The 26,964-nt window shown below is 41.9% G+C and overlaps 1 protein-coding gene across 1 annotated transcript in view; it reads left to right on the top strand.

The window, feature by feature from the left end:
• The window catches only part of LOC137334357 (uncharacterized), a 42,275-nt gene that overhangs the window by 778 nt on the left and 14,533 nt on the right, over positions 1-26,964 (top strand). The window contains exons 2-9 of the mRNA XM_067999065.1: positions 620-724; positions 1,965-2,077; positions 7,532-7,715; positions 8,808-8,866; positions 11,739-11,858; positions 19,361-19,475; positions 21,042-21,167; positions 24,303-24,492. Of these exons, the coding sequence (XP_067855166.1) occupies positions 620-724; positions 1,965-2,077; positions 7,532-7,715; positions 8,808-8,866; positions 11,739-11,858; positions 19,361-19,475; positions 21,042-21,167; positions 24,303-24,492 (1,012 nt within the window). The remainder of the gene's footprint in view (positions 1-619; positions 725-1,964; positions 2,078-7,531; positions 7,716-8,807; positions 8,867-11,738; positions 11,859-19,360; positions 19,476-21,041; positions 21,168-24,302; positions 24,493-26,964) is intronic.

Below are 26,964 nucleotides of genomic sequence, written 5' to 3'. Positions count from 1 at the left end.
TGATTTAGATTTTACAACACCAAGTTATAGTCCAGCAATTTTATTTTAAATTCACAAGCTTTCGGAGGCTTCCCCCTTCGTCAGTGTGAGAATGATAGTTACATGGTTCAAATGGCAGATACAGAAGAAGAATAAGGTGTACTCTGTGAAAGCAACAGAGGTATGCATTATGAGAGTTACAGGCATACAAAATTAGAGTAAGTGTGAGCATATCTGAACCACACAAGATCAATGTGAATTACAATTATAGTGTAAGCAACATAAGTGTATATTGTGAAAGTTGATTGTATACAATGTAGAAGTTACAGGTGCAAGTGCGAGTGGCCGGAGTATACAGAGTGTACAATGTGAGTGTCGAGATTAATTGCGAGTTATAAGTACAGTGTGAGTAGCAGGTATGCAATGTGAATGACAGGCATGGTGTGACGAAGGGGGAAGCCTCCGAAAGCTTGTGAATTTAAAATAAAATTGCTGGACTATAACTTGGTGTTGTAAAATTGTTTACAATTGTCAACCCCAGTCCATCACCGGCATCTCCACATCATGATTTAGATTTCACAGACCTGAGAATCCACAGTGTACCCATGATTTAATTAGATTTTCTCTTTTGTTGACTTAGTTTCTGAGAAACAGGATGAATCAGTTCAGAGCATGGAGGGAATCAGATTGAAAGAGAATTGCAAATCCCAGAATACTGAAGCCAAAGGGACAAACAAGTCATGTGGTGAGAAAAAGATAGAGCTTCAGTATTGCTGTACCCATGTCACCTGCACTATGCATCTGTAGCTCATACTGTGCATCTAATTCCTAGTTTGTACATCTGTGATTCACACTGCACCTGTAATTCACACTGTACATGTCATCAACACTGTACCTATAACTCACAAAGGGTTTATGACATTCACATTTCTTTCTTTAACTCTCACACCATGCCTGTCATTCACATTGCATACCTGCTACTCACACTGTACTTATAACTCGCAATTAATCTCGACACTCACATTGTACACTCTGTATACTCCGGCCACTCGCACTTGCACCTGTAACTTCTACATTGTATACAATCAACTTTCACAATATACACTTATGTTGCTTACACTATAATTGTAATTCACATTGATCTTGTGTGGTTCAGATATGCTCACACTTACTCTAATTTTGTATGCCTGTAACTCTCATAATGCATACCTCTGTTGCTTTCACAGAGTACACCTTATTCTTCTTCTGTATCTGCCATTTGAACCATGTAACTATCATTCTCACACTGTACACCTGTATCATCTTCATACTACACATCATCTCACTGTAATTATGTCCTTCTCACACTATACACCTGTATTAGTCCCACACTGTACACTCTTGTATTAGTCTCATACAGTGTTCCTGCATCATTCTCACATTATATGTCTGTTACATTCACACTGTACCTGTGTCATTCACACTGGATCAGTTTTGCCTATTAGATCTGTATTCCTTAACTGAGGGATCTGCCACTGTTATCTAGTAACATTATTTGTGCAGTATATCTTCGCACTCCATACTCGCCTAGAAGCACTAGTGCAGTGACTCTTTCAATTGCAGGTGGTGGTTTATGTCTGGGCTAGCAATATTTTGATTTGAAATAGATTTGTAAGATCTTTTAAATCCAAAGACATGCGATACTTTATAATCTTGCAGTAATTACTGTGTTTCTTAAATGGCAAATAACCTTCACAATTCAATCAGACTTTAGGCATTCTTTGTTATATACCTCAGAGCTGTATTTTATCATTCTTTGAAACTTCGGGTAATATAGCTCTGAGTTGTCACAAGTTTACTGAGATTTTACAGTATATGTGAAAATTATTTGTGATCACTCACGCTCTAATAGATCATACAACTGGTTTTGATTCTTCAATTTGCCAGTGCATTTAGACCCAATACAAGTTGATGTGAGACTTAAGAATTTTATTTTAATTCCACAGGGTCTTTGGTTATGACAAGAGAGGTAAAATTCCATAGGCCTCATGTGATTGTGTCAGAGATAAAGCATGATCGGCTGAGAAACTGCAAACACCTCGTGGAGAAAGCTATCAAGGTAAAAAAATTTGGCAAAGTTTTAAAACTGCTATTTTGTTCAGAGCTGAATATTCATCAGGTCAAAAGGGAAGATTGTGGTCAGAGCCCCTTCAGTCTGCATTTCTTCAAGGGCACATTTATACTAGAACTTCAGTGTTGCTGCAAAGTGGGTTCTATTTTGCTGCGATTCTAAAATTGTAGAGTAAATCCAGAATTATGTTCCAACCTGACTTTGGACAGAAGTGGAGTTGGACCCCTTGGAAAGGGTTGTCTCACATCGCTTGGTTTGACACTGCATGGAGTGTAACTTACAGATAGTAAGGGATACAAAAAGAGAGTATGAAAAGAAACTCGCAAGGGATATCAAAACCAATACGAAGAACTTTTATAGTTATATTAGGAAAAAGAGGGTGGTCAGGAGCAGTGTTGGCCCCTTAAAAACTGAAAGTGGGGATATTGTCATTGACAAAGGGGAAATGGCGGACATGTTGAACAATTACTTTGCGTCAGTATTTACAGCAGAAAAAGAGGATAGCATGCCGGAAATCCCAAGAAAACTAATATTGAATCGGGGACAGGGACTCGATAAAATGAACATAAGTAAAGCAACAGTAATGAAGAAAATAATAGCACTAATGAGTGACAAATCCCCAGGACCAGATGGTTTCCATCCCAGGGTTTTAAAGGAAGTAGGTGAGCACATTGCGGATGCCCTAACTATAATCTTTCAAAGTTCTCTAGATTCAGGAACTGTCCCTCTGGATTGGAAAATTGCACGTCACTCCGCTTTTTAAGAAAGGAGAGAGAGGGAAACCAGGGAATTATAGACCAGTTAGCCTAACATCTGTTGTGGGGAAAAGCTGGAGTCTATAATTAAGGATAGGGGGACTGAACACCTCGAGAATTTTCAGTTAATCATGGATTTGTGAAAGGTAGGTCGTGCCTGACAAACCTGACTGAATTTTTTGAAGAGGTGACTAAAGTAGTGGACAGGGGAATGTCAATGGATGTTATTTATATGGACTTCCAGAAAGTATTTGATAAGGTCCCACATAAGAGACCGTTGGCTAAGATAGAAGCCCATGGAATCGAGGGAAAAGTACGGACTTGGTTAGGAAGTTGGCTGAGCGAAAGGCGACCGAGAGTAGGGATAATGGGAGGGTACTCACATTGGCAGGATGTCACTAGTGGAGTCCCGGAGGGATCTGTCTTGGGGCCTCAATTATTCACAATATTTATTAACGACTTAGATGAAGGCATAGAAAATCTCATATCTAAGTTTGCCGATGACATAAAGATTGGTGTGGAGATGCCGGTGATGGACTGGGGTTGACAATTGTAAACAATTTTACAACACCAAGTTATAGTCCAACAATTTTATTTGAAATTCACAAGCTTTCGGAGGCTTCCTCCTTCCTCAGGTGAATGTTGTAGAAATGAAATCCTCGAACCCTTCGCATTTATAAATCACAGAACAATACCTGGTGATTACAGATAGTCTTTCCAACTGCCCGTTGCCACGGCAATCACAGTGTGCAGACAGAGAGGTGTTACCTAAAAGGCCACCGAATATACAAACCACCAAAAAAAAACAGAGAGAGAGAGGCAGGAACATAGAAAAGACAGCAAATGACCCGTTATATTAAAAACAGATAACATTTGTTCGCTGGTGGGGTTACGTGTAGCATGACATGAACCCAAGATCCCGGTTGAGGCCGTCTTCATGGGTGCGGAACTTGGCTATCAATTTCTGCTCGACGATTTTGCGTTGTCGTGTGTCTCGAAGGCCGCCTTGGAGTATGCTTACCCGAAGGTCGGTGGCTGAATGTCCTTGACTGCTGAAGTGTTCCCCGACTGGGAGGGAACCCTCCTGTCTGGCGATTGTTGCGCGGTGTCCGTTCATCCGTTGTCGCAGCGTCTGCATGGTCTCGCCAATGTACCATGCTCCGGGGCATCCTTTCCTGCAACGTATGAGGTAGACAACGTTGGCCGAGTCACAGGAGTATGAACCATGCACCTGGTGGGTGGTGTCCTCTCGTGTGATGGTGGTATCTGTGTCGATGATCTGGCATGTCTTGCAGAGGTTACTATGGCAGGGTTGTGTGGTGTCGTGGACGCTGTTCTCCTGAAAGCTGGGTAATTTGCTGCGAACGATGGTCTGTTTGAGGTTGGGTGGCTGTTTAAAGGCGAGTACTGGAGGTGTGGGGATGGCCATAGCGAGGTGTTCGTCGTCATTGATGACATGTTGAAGGCTGCGGAGAACATGGCGTAGTTTCTCCGCTCCGGGGAAGTACTGGACGACGAAGGGTACTCTGTTGGTTGCGTCCCGTGTTAGTCTTCTGAGGAGGTCTATGCGATTTTTCGCTGTGGCCCATCGGAACTGTCGATCGATGAGTCGAGCGTCATATTCCGTTCTTACTAGAGCATCTTTCAGCGTCTGTAGGTGTCCATCGTGTTCCTCCTCGTCTGAGCAGACCCTGTGTATTCGCAGGGCCTGTCCATAGTGGATGGCCTCTTTGACGTGGTTAGGGTGGAAGCTGGAAAAGTGGAGCATTGTGAGGTTGTCCGTGGGCTTGCGGTAGAGTGAGGTGCTGAGGTTGCCCGTCTTTGATGGAGATTTGTGTGTCCAAAAAAGAAACTGATTCTGAGGAGTAGTCCATGGTGAGCTTGATGGTGGGATGGAACTTGTTGATGTTGTCGTGTAGTCTCTTTAGTGATTCCTCGCCGTGGGTCTATAGAAAGAAAATGTCGTCGATGTATCTGGTGTATAGTGTTGTAAGCAGTGTAGATTGGTGGCATTGTAAGCAGTGTAGATGAAAACATAAAATTACAAAGCGATATTGATAAATTAGGTGAATGGGCAAAACTGTGGCAAATGGAATTCAATGTAGACAAATGTGAGGTCATCCACTTTGGATCAAAAAAGGATAGAACAGGGTACTTTCTAAATGGTAAAAAGTTAAAAACAGTGGATGTCCAAAGGGACTTAGGGGTTCAGGTACATAGATCATTGAAGTGTCATGAACAGGTGCAGAAAATAATCAAGAAGGCTAATGGAATGCTGGCCTTCATATCTAGAGGACTAGAGTACAAGGGGGGCAGAAGTTATGCTGCAGCTATACAAAACCCTGGTTAGACCGCACCTGGAGTACTGTGAGCAGTTCTGGGCACCGCACCTTCGGAAGGACATATTGGCCTTGGAGGGAGTGCAGCGTAGGTTTACTAGAATGATACCCGGACTTCAAGGGTTAAGTTACGAGGCGAGATTACACAAATTGGGGTTGTATTCTCTAGAGTTTAGAAGGTTAAGGGGTGATCTGATCGAAGTTTATAAGATATTAAGGGGAACGGATAGGGTGGATAGAGAGAAACTATTTCCGCTGGTTAAGGATTTTAGGAGTAGGGGGCACAGTCTAAAAATTAGAGCCAGACCTTTCAGGAGCGAGATCAGAAAACATTTCTACACACAAAGGGTGGTAGAAGTTTGGAACTCTCTTCCGCAAACGGCAATTGATACTAGCTCAATTGCTAAATTTAAATCTGAGATAGATAGCTTTTTGGCAACCAAAGGTATTAAGGGATATGGGCCAAAGGCAGGTATATGGAGTTAGATCACAGATCAGCCATGATCTTATCAAATGGTGGAGCAGGCACGAGGGGCTGAATGGCCTACTCCTGTTCCTATATAACCAGACTTAAAATGAGCTAGAGGTCCGTTGCACCTCCTGGACATTTTTTAAACACACCTGCAGTTAATTTAAATGATTAAATAGCATGGATAGTGCTGCTTATGCTCTCTAAACATTTAAATTTTAACTGCTGGGAAAGGATCTCTGCACATAGGAGTAACCATGACAATTCCAGTCAGCTGGTGTAAACAGGGTACTAAACTGGCTGGAGCCCATCCTGCAGATATCAGTATCAGCACAATAGCTGCAGCATAAGAGCAGTCTCCATATACTGTTCTGGTCCTCTATCATCATTAAGAAAATGCTGCTCAGATTTATTCCCAGGGCTGAATTAAGTCATATTTGCATATCATAACATTTTAAGATTTCAAATTTGTTGAAAATTAGACCTGTGTAGTTAATGTTATTCCAATTAACTTATTTAAAATGAACTTTGTAAAATATCTAGTTAGGTTTGAAGTTTATGGAGTTGACTAAGGACATGGATGATTGAATTCTGTACAGAATACTATGGTTCCACTACTGTTGGATTGTGGAAATAGCATCTGTGAAATGCAGCCATTCAGAGTTAAATAATATAGATTTAAAGCTTGATTAATTTTCTAGTGTTTTCCTTGATTGCCTTTGGGAGTCACATCACAATGTAAATATAGACGAGGAAGGGCATTCAGTTCATCTTAGCTCATCCATGTGGTGGGGGGCAGCCCTCCCAACATGCCATCTAACTGGATCTTGAACAAGTGTAAGGGTTTTGCTTGTATTATCCTACCTGGAAGACCTTTCCAAATGTTGATCATTCTTTGCATGAAATTCTTTCTGACTGTGCCCTAAAATGAGCTTTTACCAGTGGTTATTTTTCCCTCAGGAAACTGAAACAATTAAGCAGTGTCCACAACTGTGTAAAGTGAATGTGGTTCATTGGACAGAGCAGGCTTGATGTGGTAAAATGGTCTTGATCCATAGTTTCCTTTTACTGAAAATTAGAAACTTTCCAATTGAAAGCTATAGGAGGGTAACAGGTCAGAGACCCCAGACTGGTGGGATGAAAAATGTATCTCTTTTTGCTGTAAAGGATTCTATATCAAATGTGTGTGGCAGTTTCAACCTAGTAAGTAAAAATTCCACAGTGCCACTCCTTGGTGTGCACCAACCACGATTTTCCATTTATTAACTCTAGACGTAAAATCACAGACAGGATGTGTCCAAAATTTCAATTTGCACTCTCGGTGCACACCAAGGAGCAGCCAGTGGAAATTTTGCCCCTATTTCCTAGAGGGCATGAACTCACAGTATAAAGCTGCCCCTAAATTTGGCACTTACTGGCACTGAAGTGGCAATCATACTCAGAGGCCATAAAGATTGTTAGTGGGGGAAGTGGAAATATTCACACTGGTTCAGTAGGGTGGGGGCAGGGGGGGGCATGCTTCTTGCTGTACTATAACTGATGTGATGTTGAAACTGTGAGACAAAAATAGAAAATATATTCCTCTCTCCAGCACTGGCACCCTTCTTCTTGATGAAGACAAATTTATCAAAGAAATTGAAGACAATCTAGTCAAAGAAATTAATGCTGTAATAAAATGCAACCATAGAACAAGATGAGAAACAAAAGTAGGAAAGGAGCTGCACTGTGCATAGGAGAAAAATGGCATCTGTCAGGACAAGCTATGCTTTGTATGAGGCATGTTGTGTGCTAACATTGCAGTTTTCCATTGTACAAAGTGAATACGTTAAATATAATTTCATTAAATAATAAATAATTGAACAACATTCTCATTGCTTAGCTAAAAAAGATCTTTACCATCTACGGTCCATATCCAGTGATCCGAGCAAGTCTGCGCAACAGAGGCTGGGTGGAGAAGAGGATGCCTAAACTCCCGAAAAGCCCTCAGAAAAAGGATAGGTTAATCAATACAGAATATGACCTAGATGATGGTATTGGTGATTCTGATGGTTGTGATTCTGATGGTAAGTAGGATTTTATCATAAAGCTGGAGGAATTTCCTCAGGGAGGGGACAGCACTCCACACAGATGTAACTTTCAGTGTAGTTCCTCCGATTTTGTATAAGTTTCACCATGGGTTTTCATACAGCATCCTGTACATAAAAACACAGTAACCACAAGAAGATCCACACACCATCCCATACAGTGGAACATTTAATGCACCATCTTGTACAAACAATGCACTGACCACATGGGTGTTTCACACCCAATCAATTACATACAGCTGAATGACCATGTGATGTTTCATAGACAATCTTGTACATACAATGCAGTAAGCACATAGCCTTACATACACCATCCTGTACACTGAATGCAGTTAGCTCATGACATTCTATATATCAAGTGTTGCTGTGGACTGATTTTTAAATACTTTTTCCCCCCTGTCTTCCTGCCAATTTGCTCCCCTCTTTTCCTCTTGAAGGTGTTATCTCTTTGCTGGGCTGTGGTTCCATGGGTGTTATCTAGTACCTCATTGAAGTGGCCATTATTTGTTTGCAAACCTTGACAGTGAGTGTTGGCAAGCTATTCAATTGTGGGGAACATCAGAGCTCAATCCTGCCCTCACTCAACTTTTGCATACACACACAATTCCAGCAGAAGTTGTAATCAGGAGCAGGAAACCTGACTAATCTTCCCCTCTTCAACCCAGGGACACTGAGGCAAACCCAGCTGAGATCAGATAACTCAGCACAGACCAGGAATCAAATCTGGAACCTTCCTGGACTGTGTGGTGCAGCTGCACACTGGACAAGCTCATTGAGCCATTACTGGAGCCTGTGACTTTTTTTATGCTAAGAAATTCTTGGAGTTGAGGAAAATCATCCTACTTTATGTGGTATGAAATGTGTTTCACATGAACAATCTTCAACTTCTTTGAAATAAGCAACGGATATTTAGTAACACCGTGTGTGTAAAATGTTCAAGTTCAGTTCAATAAATATTACCCATATTACTGTAAAGCCACAGTACTTGACTTGTTCCAAATCCTAGCCCGATGTAATTAGAGCTTAAATGGGATTGACATTTAGTTGTAATTGTTTTATTTTACATTGTAGATAAACAGAGCGATGAGAAAGACATCTCTGACGACCCAGATAACGTCTATAGTATCATGGTTAGTGTTGTATAGGTATTGATCTATGAAACTTTACTATCATCTTCAGTTTCAACAACAACAGGCTTTATGATGATGAAAAAGAGCATATGGATAAAGCATAGCAACATAATGGTCAATCTCTGGGTGAGTGGGTCACTTAATGTAACAGAGAGATCCATGTGGATAAAACCAATAGATGGACTCCGCATGACTGTATAGTGGTCTGCCTTGTTTGGAATGGGGCTACCAGAAGCATGTGTATCAGTGGAGCTATCCTTCTTAGTGAGGCTGGAGCTGCAAGATAGAACCTCAGTTAAATGGATAGGTGCAACAATGCATCAATCTATTTTTGGTTTGGGGGACAGCTGAATTTTTTTTTTCTTTTTTATTCGTTCACGGGATGTGGGCGTCGCTGGCAAGGCCGGCATTTATTGCCCATCCCTAATTGCCCTCGAGAAGGTGGTGGTGAGCCGCCTTCTTCAACCGCTGCAGTCCGTGTGGTGACGGTTCTCCCACAGTGCTGTTAGGAAGGGAGTTCCAGGATTTTGACCCAGCGACAATGAAGGAACGGCGATATATTTCCAAGTCGGGATGGTGTGTGACTTGGAGGGGAACGTGCAGGTGGTGTTGTTCCCATGCGCCTGCTGCCCTTGTCCTTCTAGGTGGTAGAGGTCGCGGGTTTGGGAGGTGCTGTCGAAGAAGCCTTGGCGAGTTGCTGCAGTGCATCCTGTGGATGGTGCACACTGCAGCCACAGTGCGCCGGTGGTGAAGGGAGTGAATGTTTAGGGTGGTGGATGGGGTGCCAATCAAGCGGACTGCTTTATCTTGGATGGTGTTGAGCTTCTTGAGTGTTGTTGGAGCTGCACTCATCCAGGCAAGTGGAGAGTATTCCATCACACTCCTGACTTGTGCCTTGTAGATGGTGGCAAGGCTTTGGGGAGTCAGGAGGTGAGTCACTCGCCGCAGAATACCCAGCCTCTGACCTGCTCTTGTAGCCACAGTATTTATGTGGCTGGTCCAGTTAAGTTTCTGGTCAATGGTGACCCCCAGGATGTTGATGGTGGGGGATTCGGCGATGGTAATGCCGTTGAATGTCAAGGGGAGGTGGTTAGACTCTCTCTTGTTGGAGATGGTCATTGCCTGGCACTTATCTGGCGCGAATGTTACTTGCCACTTATGAGCCCAAGCCTGGATGTTGTCAAGGTCTTGCTGCATGCAGACTCGGACTGCTTCATTATCTGAGGGGTTGCGAATGGAACTGAACACTGTGCAGTCATCAGCGAACATCCCCATTTCTGACCTTATGATGGAGGGAAGGTCATTGATGAAGCAGCTGAAGATGGTTGGGCCTAGGACACTGCCCTGAGGAACTCCTGCAGCAATGCCCTGGGGCTGAGATGATTGGCCTCCAACAACCACTACCATCTTCCTTTGTGCTAGGTATGACTCCAGCCACTGGAGAGTTTTCCCCCTGATTCCCATTGACTTCAATTTTACTAGGGCTCCTTGGTGCCACACTCGGTCAAATGCTGCCTTGATGTCAAGGGCAGTCACTCTCACCTCACCTCTGGAATTCAGCTCTTTTGTCCATGTTTGGACCAAGGCTGTAATGAGGTCTGGAGCCGAGTGGTCCTGGCGGAACCCAAACTGAGCATCGGTGAGCAGGTTATTGGTGAGTAAGTGCCGCTTGATAGCACTGTCGACGACACCTTCCATCACTTTGCTGATGATTGAGAGTAGACTGATGGGGCGGTAATTGGCCGGATTGGATTTGTCCTGCTTTTTGTGGACAGGACATACCTGGGCAATTTTCCACATTGTCGGGTGGATGCCAGTGTTGTAGCTGTACTGAAGCCTTTGTGACAGCACAGCCATCCATCTCAGTGATGTTGGGGGTAGTATTGGAGTGAGACAGTAGATGGAGCTTGGGACATCAAAATTCTGCATCTGGAGGTAAAGGGGGAAAACTGTCGGGGCAATTGCTTATTAACCAGTTAGATGGGCATTGATGGTGACCATACACAATTGCCCAGATTATCCCACTATCCTGGGAAAAATGCAGTAACCCAAGGCAGCAATGATGAAATAAAGGAATGAGATGGGGACAAATAAATTACATTTTGGGCACTTACGAACATACGAATTAAGAGCAGGAGTAGGCCATTCAGCCCCTCGAACCTGCTCTGCTAACTTCATTATAAGAAGGATATAAAAACATGGAAAAGGTGTAATGTAGATTCACTATGATGTTACCATGGTTGTAATCCTGATGGTAGACAAGATTTTGTCACTAAGTTGAGAGGTTGCAGTTATGAAGAGAGACTCAAGAAGTTAAGGTTTTTTCCCAATGAAACTGAGAAGATTAAGAGGTGACCTGATAGAGGCCTTCAAGATTATCAAAAGTTATGATAAGGTAAACAGTGATAATTACTTCCACAGGTTGACAAGATAATAAGGAAAGGACTCAAATATAAGATAATCACAAAAAGAATTAAAAAGAGAGGGTAGAAAAAAGTTCCTTACACAGACTATGGAAATCTCTGCCACAAAGTGCTGTTGAAACAAGGTCCATGAATTCTTTTAAAATTAGATTGTTGCTTGCAAAAAAAGAACAGCAAAGTGTGTAGGGTGCAAGCATAGGTGGCTTGTGAAGAAATCACAGACTTGATGGGCTGAATGGCCTGTTTCTGTACTGCAACATTCTATGCTTCTGCTTTTAATCAGAAAGAGACAATGGAAGGGAGAAATGCATTGTATTACCAACAGGTGATTTATATTGATACAATATTTATAAATATTGGTGTACCATGAAGCAATATATTAATACCTTATTTACACATGTATTCGTATTGTGTCTAAATATGTAAATACATTTAGTTTTATATTACAGTCCCGACTATTGAAGAATGAAACTCCAAGTCTTGTCTGGACAAATGGGATTGATGCTCAGAACCTGAATAAAGATCAGATTTTTAACCATTATGTTGGGGCTGGCTCCTTCACCACCAAGGTAGGCTCTGCATTATAGGACTGGTTCCTTCTTCACAAGGTGGGCTCTCCATTATATGGCTACTGGCTGCTTTATACCAAGGTAGGAGTTACATTATACAGCTGACTCCTTCATCACTAATGTAGGATCTCAATTATATAGCTGACTCTTTCACCAATGGCTCTCCATTATATGAAAGCTAGTCCCATCTCTTCCAAGGTAAGGCTCCCCATTATATCAGAGCTCACTACTTTATCAATAAAGTATGCTTCTATTATATTGGGGTTTGCTGCTTAACCACAAAGGTAGGTTTCCAATTGTATTGCAGCTTATTGCTTCACTACTAAGGTAAGACCTGCTCAGAAAGTTACATCTATGAGTCAGCATTCATGCCACATTCATTTGAGATTTTACAACTCAATAAGGTGAAAGTGGAACATTTGTGCAGGAGTTAGTGTTCATCATTTATATCATATTAGTACCAGACAGTAATGTATATTCTTTGCAGATTGATGAATCACCTAACAGCATTTAATTTTAACCCAGTGTGTACTGTGACCAGCAAAAAATATTGAATGAAAAATCCAACACTGACAAAAATGCTTCATTTTAGTCACAATTGTATTTCTTGAGTTTCAGAAATGTTTGATTAGGTCCCTCACAGGAGACATGGCTGATTGAAAACCTCTTGAGATCCAACATGAAGTTGTAACGTGCATTATTAATTGGAGAATTAACAGGAAGCAGGGAGGATCTATCAATAGTTGTTGTTCTAAACGTGCTACACTGGTCGTAGGAGTCCCCTCGGAATTGGACTGAGAAGCATTGCTGTTCACGACATTCATTCATTAATCCTAATGAGGGTGTTCTAAGTAGAAGTTAGTTGAATGATAAAAAGTATGTGGAAAAGTAGGATGTTTGTAGAAGGAGACTAACCAAAGAATTGCATAGTCAGTTATAAAATGGTATTTAATACTGAGAACTGTAAAGTAAGGTGTTGGAGTGTTAAAAATACCATGGGGAGAAAATTCTGTTTCTACACCCACCAGCCCACAATTCTCCCTTCATTAAAGTGAATAGGCAGAAAAACTGCAGGCCGGTGAGTACAGACGCTGAATTTCTATCCCTTAGTATGAGTAGACAGTAAGATGTATATAATATTAAGTCCAACAGGAATAACGGTTGGGTGTGCTCACTGACCAAACATCAAAATGTCATCACATAATAGAACATCAGTTGCCAGGGCAAATAAATGGGATGTTATGGTGTATATGTGGATCCAGAGTATAAGCTTTATGGTATGTTGATGAGACCACAGACTTATTGTGTCCAGTTTTAATTATTAGGAACATAGGAACAGGAGTAGGCCATTCAGCCCCTCGTGCCTGCTCCGCCATTTGATAAGATCATGGCTGATCTGTGATCTAACTCCACATACCTGCCTTTGGCCCATATCCCTTAATACCTTTGGTTGCCAAAAAGCTATCTATCTCAGATTTAAATTTAGCAATTGAGCTAGTATCAATTGCCGTTTGCGGAAGAGAGTTCCAAACTTCTACAACCCTTTGTGTGTAGAAATGTTTTCTAATCTCGCTCCTGAAAGGTCTGGCTCTCATTTTTAGACTGTGCCCCCTACTCCTAAAATCCTCAACCAGCAGAAATAGTTTCTCTCTATCCACCCTATCTGTTCCCCTTAATATCTTAAACCTCGATCAGATCACCCCTTAACCTTCGAAACTCTAAAGAATACAACCCCAATTTGTGTAATCTGTCCTCGTAACTTAACCCTTGAAGTCCGGGTATCATTCTAGTAAATCTACGCTGCACTCCCTCCAAGGCCAATATGTCCTTCCGAAGTTCCGGTGCCCAGAGCTGCTCACAGTACTCCAGGTGCGGTTTAACCAGGGTTTTGTATAGCTGCAGCATAACTTCTGCCCCCCTTGTACTCTAGTCCTCTAGACATGAAGGCCAGCATTCCATTTGCCTTATTGATTATTTTCTGCACCTGTTCATGACACTTCAATGATCTATGTACCTGAACCCCAAGGTCCCTTTGGACATCCACTGTTTTTAACTTTTTACCATTTAGAAAGTACCCTGTTCTATCATTTTTTAATCCAAAGTGGATGACCTCACATTTGTCTACATTGAATTCCATTTGCCACAGTTTTGCCCATTCACCTAATCTTTCAATATCACTTTGTAATTTTATGTTTTCATCTACACTGCTTACATAAGAACATAAGAACATAAGAAATTGGAGCAGGAGTAGGCCAATCGGCCCCTCGAGCCTGCTCCGCCATTCAATAAGATCATGGCTGATCTGATCCCAACCACAAATCTAAAGAACACAAGAAGTTGGAGCAGGACCCGGCCACATAGCCCCTGGGCCCTCTCCGCCACCCACAGGGCATTGACCGATCCGAACTCAGCTTCATGTCCAATTTCCTGCCCGCTCCCCATAACCCCTAATTCCCTTTACTTCTAGGAAACTGTCTATTTCTGTTTTAAATTTATCTAATGATGTAGCTTCCACAGCTTCCTGGGGCAGCAAATTCCACAGACCGACCACCCTCTGAGTGAAGAAGTTTCTCCTCATCTCAGTTTTGAAAGAGCAGCCCCTTATTCTAAGATTATGCCCCCTAGTTCTAGTTTCACCCATCTTTGGGAACATCCTTACTGCATCCACCCGATCAAGACCCTTCACAATCTTATATGTTTCAATAAGATCGCCTCTCATTCTTCTGAACTCCAATGAGTAGAGTCCCAATCTACTCAACCTCTCCTCATATGTCCGCCCCCTCATCCCCGGGATTAACCGAGTGAACCTTCTTTGTACTGCCTCGAGAGCAAGTATGTCTTTTCTTAAGTATGGAGACCAAAACTGTATGCAGTATTCCAGGTGCGGTCTCACCAATACCTTATATAACTGCAGCAATACCTCCCTGTTTTTATATTCTATCCCCCTAGCAATAAAAGCCAACATTCCGTTGGCTTTCTTGATCACCTGCTGCACCTGCATACCAACTTTTTGATTTTCTTGCACTAGGACCCCCAGATCCTTTTGTACTGCAGTACTTCCCAGTCCCTTTGTACTGCAGTACTTTCCAGTCTCTCGCCATTAAGAAAATAACTTGCTCTCTTTGTGTCATCTTTGTGTCATCGGCAAACTTAGATATGAGACTTTCTATGCCTTCATCTGAGTCGTTAATAAATATTGTGAATAATTGTGGCCCCAAGACAGATCCCTGTGGGACTCCACTAGTCACATCCTGCCAATGTGAGTACCTTCCCATTATCCCTACTCTCTGTCGCCTTTCGCTCAGCCAACTTCCTAACCAAGTCCGTACTTTTCCCTCGATTCCATGGGCTTCTATCTGAGCTAACAGTCTCTTATGTGGGACCTTATCAAATGCCTTCTGGAAGTCCATATAAATAACATCCATTGACATTCCTCTGTCCACTACTTTAGTCACCTCTTCAAAATATTCAATCAGGTTTGTCAGGCACGACCTACCTTTCACAAATCCATGCTGGCTTTCTCTGATTAACTGAAAATTCTCGAGGTATTCAGTCACCCTATCCTTAATTATAGACTCCAGCATTTTCCCCACAACAGATGTTAGGCTAACTGGTCTATAATTCCCCGGTTTCCCTCTCTCTCCTTTCTTAAAAAGTGGAGTGACATGTGCAATTTCCCAATCTAGAGGGACAGTTCCTGAATCTAGAGAACTTTGAAAGATTATAGTTAGGGCATCCGCAATGTGCTCACCTACTTCCTTTGAAACCCTGGGATGGAAACCATCTGGTCCTGGGGATTTGTCACTCTTTAGTGCTATTATTTTCTTCATTACTGTTGCTTTACTTATGGTAATTTTATCGAGTCGCTGTCCTCGATTCAATATTAGTTTTCTTGGGATTTCCGGCATGCTATCCTCTTTTTCTACTGTAAATACTGACGCAAAGTAATTGTTCAACATGTCCGCCATTTCCCCATTGTCAATGACAATATCCCCACTTTCAGTTTTTAAGGGGCCAACACTGCTCCTGACCACCCTCTTTTTCCTAATATAACTATAAAAGTTCTTCGTATTGGTTTTGATATCCCTTGCAAGTTTCTTTTCATACTCTCTTTTTGTAGCCCTTACTATCTGTTTTGTGACCCTTTGTTGATCTTTTATCTTTCCCATTCGTCAGGATCTGTGCCATTTTTTGCCTTTTTGTATGCCCTTTCCTTATATCTTATACTGTCCCTTACCTCTTTAGTTGTCCATGGCTGTTTTTTTTGGCAAGTAGAGTTCTTGCCCCTCAGGGGTATAAACCAATTCTGTATCACGTTAAATGTTTCTTTAAACATTTCCCACTGATCATCAGTCGTTTTACCCAGTTTACTGTGGACAGTCTCTGTCTCATCCCATTGAAGTCGGCCTTGCCCAAGTCTAGAATCTTAGCATGTGATTCACTTTTTTCCCTTTCAAACACTACATTGAACTCGATCATGTTATGATCACTATTGGATAGATGTTCACGCACAGTTAAGCCATTAACTAAATCTGGTTCATTACTCATTACTAAATCTAGTATGGCTCGCCCCCTTGTTGCCTCTAGGACATACTGCTGCGGAAAACTATCCCGGACACACTCAAGAAATTCACTACCTTTCTGACAGTTGTTAGTCTGCTTTTCCCAATCTATGTGAAGGTTAAAGTCCCCCATTAAGACCACTATGCCTTTCTTACACGCTTGTCTAATCTCTGCATTTATACAATCTAGCACTTCAGAGCTGCTGCCAGGGCTCCTATATACAACTCCCACTATAGTCTTAGATCCTTTCCTATTTCTCAATTCAACCCATAAGGTCTCTGTTGGCTGCTTGCCTCTCGTTATATCCCCCTTTATCATTGAAGTGATTTCATCTCTAGTCATTAAGGCTACTCCTCCCCCTCTTCCATTTTCCCTATCTCTCCTGTAGACCTTATAACCTGGTATATTTAGTTCCCAATCCTGACTATCCTGCAGCCAAGTCTCAGTAATAGCTATCATGTCATACCCTCCAATTTGAATTTGAACCTGTCGTTCATTTAATTTATTCCTTATACTCCGTGCATTTGTATATAGAACTCTTAGTCGGGCCATACACCCTAGCCTGACCTTCAGCTTTGATGCTGGGTTAATCGCCTTACACCTTCTAGTTTTTATTTTATCTGTCGTGCCTAAAGTACACTTTCTTTCCGCTGCTCTACGCTTTTCCCTTTCACTTGTTCTTGAACAACTGTTTGTATTATTTGTATTGTAAATTTCCCCGGGTCTTCCCCTCTCTTGCTGCTCTCAACTTTATTCCCTTCTGACTTCCCGCTCAGGTTCCCATCCCCCTGCCACTCTAGTTTAAACCTTCCCCAACAGCACTAGCAAACACGCCCACGAGGTCATTGGTCCCGGTCCTGCTCAGGTGTAACCTGTCCCGCTTGTACAGGTCCCACCTTCCCCAGAACCAGTCCCAATGTCCCAGGAATCTAAATCCCTCCCTCCTATACCATCCCTGCAGCCACGCATTCATCCTGTCTATTCTCCTGTTGCTATACTCACTAGCACGTGGCACTGGTAGTAATCCTGAGATCACTACCTTTGAAGTCCTGCTTTTTAATTTATCTCCTAACTCCTTAAATTCACCTTGCAGGACCTCATCCCTTTTTTTTTTACCTATGTCGTTGGTACCAATATGGATCACGACTACTGGCTGTTCAACCTCCCCCTCCAGAATGCCCTGCAGCCGCTCCGTGACATCCTTAATACAATTATTGTATTGCAAAAAGACATGGAAGTGTTGGAAAGAGTTGAGAGTAGGGCAAAAAGGATGATACCAGGTATATTTCTTAATGCTAAAGGGATCAAGGGATATGGGGAAAAAGCGGGAACAGGGTACTGAGTTAGACGATCAGCCGTGATCGTTTTGAATGGCGGAGCAGGCCGAAGGGCCGAATGGCCTACTCTTGCTCCTATTTTCTATGATTCTATGATTCTGTGAGGTCTTAGATGATCGAAGTGAAGCTAAATGAGCTAAATCTACACTTATTGCAAGAAGGAAGATTAAGGGGGGCATGTTTAAATGTTCAAAATCTTTACAGGCATTGAAGAGTTATTCTTTGTGATGAACCACGAGAGAACTAGGGACATGAAAAGTTAACACATTCTCAAGCTAAATGTAACTTAACACTGTTGACTTATGGAAATTCCTGTCACTTAACAAAGTGAATGTGGATTCAGCTGAAGCATTTAAACATGGAATGGATAAAATTCCTGAATAACAGGAAGCAGAAGAATGCAATCTTAGCATCAAACTGGAGGGTGATAAAATTAGTCTTGTGGTCCTGACAAGATGGACTGTTTGACCTTTAGGAATTCCAAACTTGCATTTTATAAAAGTATAGATTTTCTCCCATTTCCCATTTCTCTTGTCTTTCATTAACCTCTGCCTGGGCCTTTGCTTCTCTATAGCTGAATCATAGAAGAAGGACAAAGGCAGCTCATAATGATGCTCCTTGTGAATAAGCAACTGGCCTCCACTGAGTTGTTACAATGGCATAGTCAAGATGGGTAATTCATTGTGTGGAAGGTAGCAGGTCCAATTCTACATCATATCACTTGGTGGCACATCTTTGTTGAGCCTAAGGAACAATTTAGAGCCAGAGAAATGACTACCAGCTGGGTACTGCAGCCTATTCAGCCAATAAATAGCTTTCCAGGGACAGTTATCAGGTTGGTCTGCAGTGCTGGCTCCCATTTGGTTGAAGGATGCAAGCGGCCCATCAGCTTAAATTATTTTGTTTGGAGGGAAGCAGTGACTCAAAAGGCCAAGCTCTATGGGAGTAAAAATATCCTGGAATATTGGAGATATTTAACTTCAATTATTATATATGTTTGAGTTTTTTTAGGAGCATGAAATGAAAAAACATATATAATACTCAGAGCTAAATATCTCTACTACAAATTTAATGTCAGTTGGAAATGGTTTCTGATGCGAAATTTGTATGTAATTTCGGAATTAGTGCCCATCCAGATTCCAGAGCAATGTAGAGTGAGAAGCATTCCCCCAGGGAATTTCACTCCACTTTACTCCAGAGTCAGGTTGGGCCCTGACTCCAGATTTAGGCTGCATTAACACTGTAAGTGCAGCACTGGGGTGAAGCAAAACTGCTAGATACCGACACTACAGTTGGAATGGAAATGCTGCTAATAGTTCAGCTCTGAGAATGTGTAACTGTATAATTTCAGGATCTGTGAAAGTATGTAACACAATTTTTCACGGTATTTTAGACTCTCTAAGTGTGTAATAGTATTGTTTCAATCCTTATATAAAACATTTCCAGTCTGAAGGAGTGTACACTGATCACACCATCTCTGGCTGTGTGTACTTATTGCTTAGATCCTTTGTAAAGTAAAAATTTATATTGTCCCAGACTGTATATCATGTTCTTAGTATTTCAGATTCAGTGTCAGTGTGTAACACTCCTGTTTCTTTCCAGGCAGGGCTTTGTGTAAATCTCAGAAACTTCCAGTGGTTTAATGGGGTGAATCCTGACAGTTTTTTCCCACGATGTTACAGAATTGCAGTGGAAGAGGAAAAGCAATCATTCATTGGTATGTTATCTGGTCAATTGTCTCTCACTTCCCACATTCCAAAAATATCATATTGACACAAGGCTTTTTAGGAACACAAAGAGGCTGTTAGATTCAACAAGGCCATCCTTTTGGATAGATCAATTCCAACTAACTGCCTTCTCACCATATTCCTCAATCCCTTTCTAGAAACACATGAAATTTTTGCTTGAACAAATTTACACCTTCTACTTTAATGGTTATCCTTGGTAACTTGTTCCCTAAGACTCTTTAGATGAAAAAGTTCTCTTGCCATAATGAACAATTTGCCTGGATCAACTTTGTCAATTGCACTCTAATCTTGAAAACTACTATTAGAATTAGCAGGAAAGTATATTTCTGATTTTAATGTCTTGAAATAAACATACATAGTAGAACTGCAGTGGACAGCTTGAATGTGGGCAGCCTGAGACAGATGGCTTTGGGCAGGCAAGGATGTGGGTTGAGCAGACACACAACCCATGATTGATTAACAGCTAAGTTCCCTCTAGTGCTCGCATTCATAGAAAATACTGGATCTCTCTCAGTGAACTCCAGTTGAAGAGTTCAGGTAATGTTATATACAAGGAATATAAAGCTTGTCTAATTCATGTTCATTATCTGAAAGTACTCAACTGGATTACTATCTTCAGTTCATTAACAGTTTTCTCATATTATTAATTATATGTATATAGTTTTTCAGATAAATGTTTTGAATGATTCTGCAGTGCAGCATGACATAGGAACTCACAGAATATGACAAGCAAAATTTACTATCCAGTAAATATACTAGAATAATCTGTTACGCATCTCAGCACATAGTCTCACCCGCTTTAGAGTCTGCTCCCAGCATTTTCATTATAATATGGATTTTGTACAATTCTTGTAAATCAGGGCGCCACTCCCGTCCAATCAGAAGCAACTTAGAATCATGCCAGATTCAAATATCTAATCAAATTTCTGAGATCTGCATGGAACTCACTCTCAATGCAATACATTATGTTCCCTAGCAACCACATACATAGCTGAAAACTGGGCAGTAAGCAACAAACAATCTTTCAAAATGTGAACAGTAGAAACTTTGATTACTCCTTTTGATTTCCTGAGCCACAGAGCCATAAAATCCCTTGAACAGTAAAAACACCGATTGATCCCATGAATTCCTGAGCTGTATTGATGGAGGTCTGGCAGCAGGTTGCCTGTTTGCCTGCCCCTTTGGACACGAGGGATATGATCCGGGGAGATCACAAAGGAAGAAAAGCATAGGGAAAATTATCCTGTAGCATTTCCTAAAAAAAAAACCTCAAAAATAATAAATTAACATCATATGGGAAGGAAAGTGATTGATCATTAAGTTATAACAGCTGTAGGCAGGAGTTCTGTCTGTGTTGATTTTCTAATGCTTGACCATCAGACAATGCTTTAAGTGCATAGGAAACACCCAGTTATACATTATAGAGTTTCGCCAAGGAGAGCGTTATGACAAGGTTACTCTTTGTTTGCCCTTGTTTTTATTGTTCCCTACTCCACAAAGGGGCTGCCTTAATCATTATCCTTCATTATCTTCAGAGGATTTCAGAATGACAGCAGCCAGAAGTATTCTCAAGTGGGTTGTGGAACTGAAGAAGAGGAGTGACATTTCTCAAAAAGAGCATGATCAGACAAAGATGGCACCAAAATCTGCTGTGATGAAAGGTAGTAGAGAAAGGGACCCCCAAGATTCACTGTTACAAAACATTGAGGTTCATGATGACACAAGGTACAAGAGAAGTGAAATCCCTAAGCTCACTGTGATTTGAGGTAAATGAGAAAGGGAGCCCCGCCCCAGGTTCACTATGATACAAGGTAGTAGAGCACAGCTCTTTTATGAATCAATACTACTTTCAAAGACTTATTTTCACAGGAGAGAGACACATACAAAAAGATGAATGGTGTGTTGGAAGAAACAAGTTTGATGGCCTTCTTAGTTCCATACTTTCTTACATTCTCCACTCTGATAACTGTAATGGCCCTAAATAAAGTGCATTTGTGCAGCCTCAATCCAGTTCCTGAGTCCACAGTACAAAGACGACAAATAATTTAGCATAAATTTTCAGACTCATTCAAAGAGGCTAGGAGGGTGGTTGGTGTGGAAAACTAAAATGTTAGACCACTGCAGTAGGAGTTGCTGTTCTGAGGGTGGGGCTAAGGCACATTTTAGGCAGCAGTGTAGACAGAGTTTTACCTAGTATCTAACCTGTGCAATATGTAACTTAGAAGTGATTGATTCTGATATGGGGTGTAAAAAGTGTCAAAATCTTCCTTTTCCCAGCAATGATTTATTCATGCAGATGTAATTGGAGTCTGGGGACTGCCCATGAATTGTGACATCAGTATTCCATCAGTTGGATTATTTAAGGTGAAATAATTGAGCCTATGTCGCAGCTGTAAACACAACACATACCAAAGATAAATTATTTTAATTTTGTGCACTCTGACATGACTTTTAATTTCTGAAGGCTCAGGGATACAAGAAGCAGCAAGTCACTCAAGGGGCTCGATTTTGCAATGGTGGCGGGCTGGCAGCGGGGGGGTGAAGGTGCGTGTGGCAAACCCACATGAACAAAACTTACTGTTTCCAACGCAATCGCATGTTGATTGCTGATGATTAACGTCCTCTCCAGGTTTCGTGCCCGGGAGCCAGCTTGATTAACAGGCTGGCTGCCGTCAGGAGCTGCAATGTGAGGTGGGAGTGCGCGAGTTGTCATCCGGCGCTGGAATGGAAGACCGGGGTGGGGGGGGTGGGGGGAAGAGTGGAAGATCACAGGGTGAGTTGAAGAGCGGGAGGATATCGGAGAGGGAGACATCTGACATCCGAGCAGGGAGCAAAAGTAGGTTCATTTTGTGTTTTAACTTCCTTCTATGGTGTTTTATGTAATTTATTTAGTTTCTTTTTCCCTGATCCGGCTCTTCACCAGGCGTGAATCGGAAGCAGTGGGCAAGCTGCCCAGGTATGTTTTCATCTGTCACAGGTGAAGTGCCTTAAGTACCTTAATGAGGTACATTTGGCTCTTTAACTGTCATCCCGCTGGCTTTAATTGCCGGCAGGACTTCCGTTTTCGGGTCGCCCGCGCGCACACACAGATGAGTCCCAGGGAAACTTTGGAGCCGACTTCCGAATCCAAACAGGATTTCCGCAATTTTTGGAGCCCCCCACTCCCAACGCACCCGCAATTGCCCCCTAAAATTGAGCCCAAGGAGTCGAGATGAAGGTGAGATGTGGCACAAAAGGTCCCCAACGGCATTATGAGTACCACCAAACTCAATTTAGCAAATAGTAATATACATTGGAATTTCTGCACGCTAGAGACAGAATTGCAGACAGCTTATAAATCTTGAAACTACTGGGATTTGTTTGGGGAGGACCCTTATGCTCACCAAGGTGTGGGATACCCATGCTGAGCATGTTTTTCCCTTTTTGCCCTTTTACCTTCTATTTAGTTGCAAAGTTTTACAATATTACCTATAAACATCAATGTTGAGTGTTTAAATTAGATTTCCTAATGACTGGATGTGCTAAAAATATAATTTATGTCCCGTTAGGTGTGTTTATCTCGTATGTATATATCTTTCTTTTGGTGGTAATCCAGTCCAAAAATTAATTAAAGCATTTTATTGAAAATTGAAATGGCTGCTCAGACACACTTCATCTGTCTCACAACTAGAGGAATCTCTTTTAGATTTATGGAGATCTGTAACTGTCATCTCTACTGGTGTGATGGAGCAGGCAAAAATGTAACCCATCAAGGGTTAAACTAAGCAAGCTGTTATGTAGGAAAGGAAATACAATTGTTAGAAGATATTATCTTGTTTACTAAGACTGTTAACATTGCTTGAACTTCAAAGGGAAAAATATCCTTATAACCCTAAAATTCTAGTGTTCTATGGTTTCTGTTTATGATTGCCATTGTAGGTACAGAAGGTAGACAGAACACTGGTAAGCCGCACTTACCTATGTAGCATCAGAGGCTGCATCTATCCAAGGGGTGGCCAAAAACAGCTGGGCAAATAACGGATAGCTTAGCCTGTGGAAAATGGTCCAGCGGTGTGAACATTTTCCACCATTCAAGTTGACTGAAGATGAAGTGGGTATGCTGAATGTTCTCCATAGACAATTTATTGTAATCGAGGTTAATTGGATGACCTGGCCGATGCTAATCCAGTGGGGCAGAGAGTAAAAAGTAGGAGCTGTAATCATCTTGTGGAAACTGTTGTCAAGTGGTTCATATGAGAAAAAGGCAATAGAGAAAGCCTCAACTAAAACACTAGAAACTAGAGTTTTCTGAACATGAAAGTTGTCAGGATTTTCTCCTTAACTGGTTCATAGGTTAAGACAGACTTGAAATATCACAGGTTCAATTCCTGGTATGTGCTGGGTTAAATGATCTCATACAAGGCACTGCAACTGGTATCAGCTCCTCCAGGTTAGGAAGAAAAGTCAGCCAAGGGTTCCACTCTGATTGCTATCCACTGATCCCCTGTTGGAAGTTCACATATGAGGATGTTAGGTAAACAGAGGATCAGGCTCAGCTGTGATGCCTAACACAGCCTAATAGCCTGATGACACTCACTGTGTAGGTCACACAAGAAGAATGGCCACTTCAGTGAGGTATCACCAGGCCTTGGTGCCTATAGAATTGTTTCCCAGCAAGGTGTTAATGCCTTCATGAGAGAAATAAGCAGTAAAAAGGGGGGAAAACGGAACTACTTTTAGGTAGCTGTGGGTATAATTATCATACTGGTGGCTCACAGCCAATAGCACACAGAAGACATGTTTTGTCTTTCTCGCAGGTTTCCAAAAATATTCTCAAAAGAAGGGTGGTGTTGTTCCAATTCAGCTGGTCCAGACAGCACTACGTGCATGTGAGGAGTATTTAAACACCGTGGACCACAAGGATATTGATGTGAGTCTAGATACACCACCAGCAGTAACAGAATCATGCTGGGAAGAGACCATCCAGCAGTACTACGAGGTTATTCAGTAAGTACTACTGGTTCATCCAGCAGTATCATTGTGCTAGAAACATTCACTACCATATCTCATAAATGCATTCCTTAGTACTGATGCTATTTTCCAGTGATTGCATATTGGCTTTGCAAGTCACTGTTGCTTCTATTCGAATGGAGTTTGTAAAAACACATTGGCAAAACAGAATCTCAATATACCAATATTATCATACTAATATAGATGATTTGATCCTGTTACATATATCTTTTGATTCAAGCATGCCATCCCAATGTATCATTCCCATTAAATATGTTAGTTAGTCTAAGCATGAAATCCCAAGGTACCATTTCCATTCTATTATAGAAGATTTGATCTGAGAGCACAGAATCCAAATTATTACCTTCCATCATTCCTCTTGTATAGAAGGTTTGATCCAAGCATGACATCACAAGGTTCCACGTTACTTCTGTTACATAGAGGGTTTGGCCCAGGGCCACAGAATCCTAATGTGTCTTTCCTATCAGTCCTATTACAAAGGGGTTTGATCCACTTATATATTGATAATGTATTATTTTAATTTCTGTTTTTACTGATCACAAGTTAAAATTTATGCTGAAATATTTTCTAAATAGTTAAGTAATCTCAAACAATAATAAATGATTAATTATTGAAATAAGCTGCTCTATTGTACTTAACCCATTGTTTTGTAATTCACTTAAATTGGAAAACAAAACCAAATTAATTTTCTCTCTTTCCTCATCCCCTTGTTGAAGTCTCCTTATGGATGAGAGGACAGGCTTGAGACCTGCTTCCAGACTTCCACTAATGCCAGCTATTTCAGGCTTTAGAATATGTGTCAGAGCTGTTCAGGGAGACCCGCCTTCCAAATACCTGGTCTCCTGTCAGCCCTTCCTCATAACAATAAGATTGAGAATGAGAATTCACCCACAATGGCATGCTTGAGATTAGAAATTCACAGAATGCAGAACTGTAAACATTAGCCAAATAAATTCTGTTTTTAACTCTAATTAAAAATATATTCACTTGGGTTTCACCGCCCCTGCAAATAAAATGTAGTTCATCTTAGATATATTTCAGATTTCAGCTCCTTTAATGAGACCATTAACTTCCATTTGGAAAAGAGTCAGACTTAATTTTGCCAAATGATGTTCAACCCTGCAGTTGTTTATTAAATGTGTCACAAAAGATTTTAGTAAGGATCTCATTATAACCCCGGCCCAGTTTCCAGAGTTGCATATCATTAGGTATTCACAGCACATCCTGGCGAGATTCCTGCCAGCAAGCGGGAGCCTGCCAATGGATAATCAAGGCGGTGCTAAAGCATGACTGCTCTGCAGCACCTGATGAGGTGAAATCCACAATAAAGGGACCACAGGACCCCAAATAATGGTGCAGTTGACTGAAGGCCATAGCCAATAGCAAGGCCTTCACCAGGTAAGTGACCGGAGGAAGAAGAGGCCTCCAGATCACCCTCTCCCTCCATTTGATGCATGTGGAGCCATTCCCATTGCTGCCCATTGCTGTACCAGTGTACCTGGCAGGTCTGGGGAGCAGCAGAAATAAGGGTTGAACTAAGGGAAATGGGTTGGGATGTACATACACAAGTTTTTGAAGGTGGCAGGAAAAATTGAGAAGGCTGTTAAAAAGGCTTTCAGGATCCTAGGCTTTATAAATAGAGACATAGAGTACAAAAGCAAGGAAGTTATGCTAAGCCTTTATAAAACACTGGTTAGGCCCCAGCTGAAGTATTGTGGCCAATTCTAGGCACCATACTTTAGGAAGGATGGCAAGGCCTTAGAGAGGTTGCAGAGGAGATTTACTAGAATGGTACCAGGGATGAGGGACTTCAGGTATTTTTTTTAAATTCGTTCATGGGATGTGGGCATCGCTGGCGAGGCCGGCATTTATTGCCCATCCCTAATTGCCCTTGAGAAGGTGGTGGTGAGCCGCCTTCTTGAACCGCTACAGTCCGTGTGGTGACGGTTCTCCCACAGTGTTAGGAAGGGAGTTCCAGGATTTTGACCCAGCGACGATGAAGGAAAGGCAATATATTTCCAAGTCGGGATGGTGTGTGACTTGGAGGGGAATGTGCAGGTGGTGTTGTTCCCATGTGCCTGCTGCTCTCGTCCTTCTAGCTGGTAGAGGTCGCGGGTTTGGGAGATGCTGTCGAAGAAGCCTTGGCGAGTTGCTGCAGTGCATCCTGTGGATGGTACACGCTGTAGCCACTGTGCGCCGGTGGTGAAGGGAGTGAATGTTTAGGGTGGTGGATGGGGTGCCAATCAAGCGGGCTGCTTTATCTTGGATGGTGTCGAGCTTCTTGAGTGTTGTTGGAACTACACTCATCCAAGCAAGTGGAGAGTATTCCATCACACTCCTGACTTGTGCCTTGTAGATGATGGAAAGGCTTTGGGGAGTCAGGACGTGAGTCACCCGCCGCAGAATACCCAGCCTCTGACCTGCTCTCGTAGCCACAGTATTTATATG

This window comes from Heptranchias perlo, chromosome 17 (genome assembly GCF_035084215.1).
Source record: "Heptranchias perlo isolate sHepPer1 chromosome 17, sHepPer1.hap1, whole genome shotgun sequence".
NCBI classification, from domain to species: domain Eukaryota; kingdom Metazoa; phylum Chordata; class Chondrichthyes; order Hexanchiformes; family Hexanchidae; genus Heptranchias; species Heptranchias perlo.
Note: the sequence above shows the minus strand (reverse complement) of the source record. Positions and strands in the feature narration are given on the sequence as shown.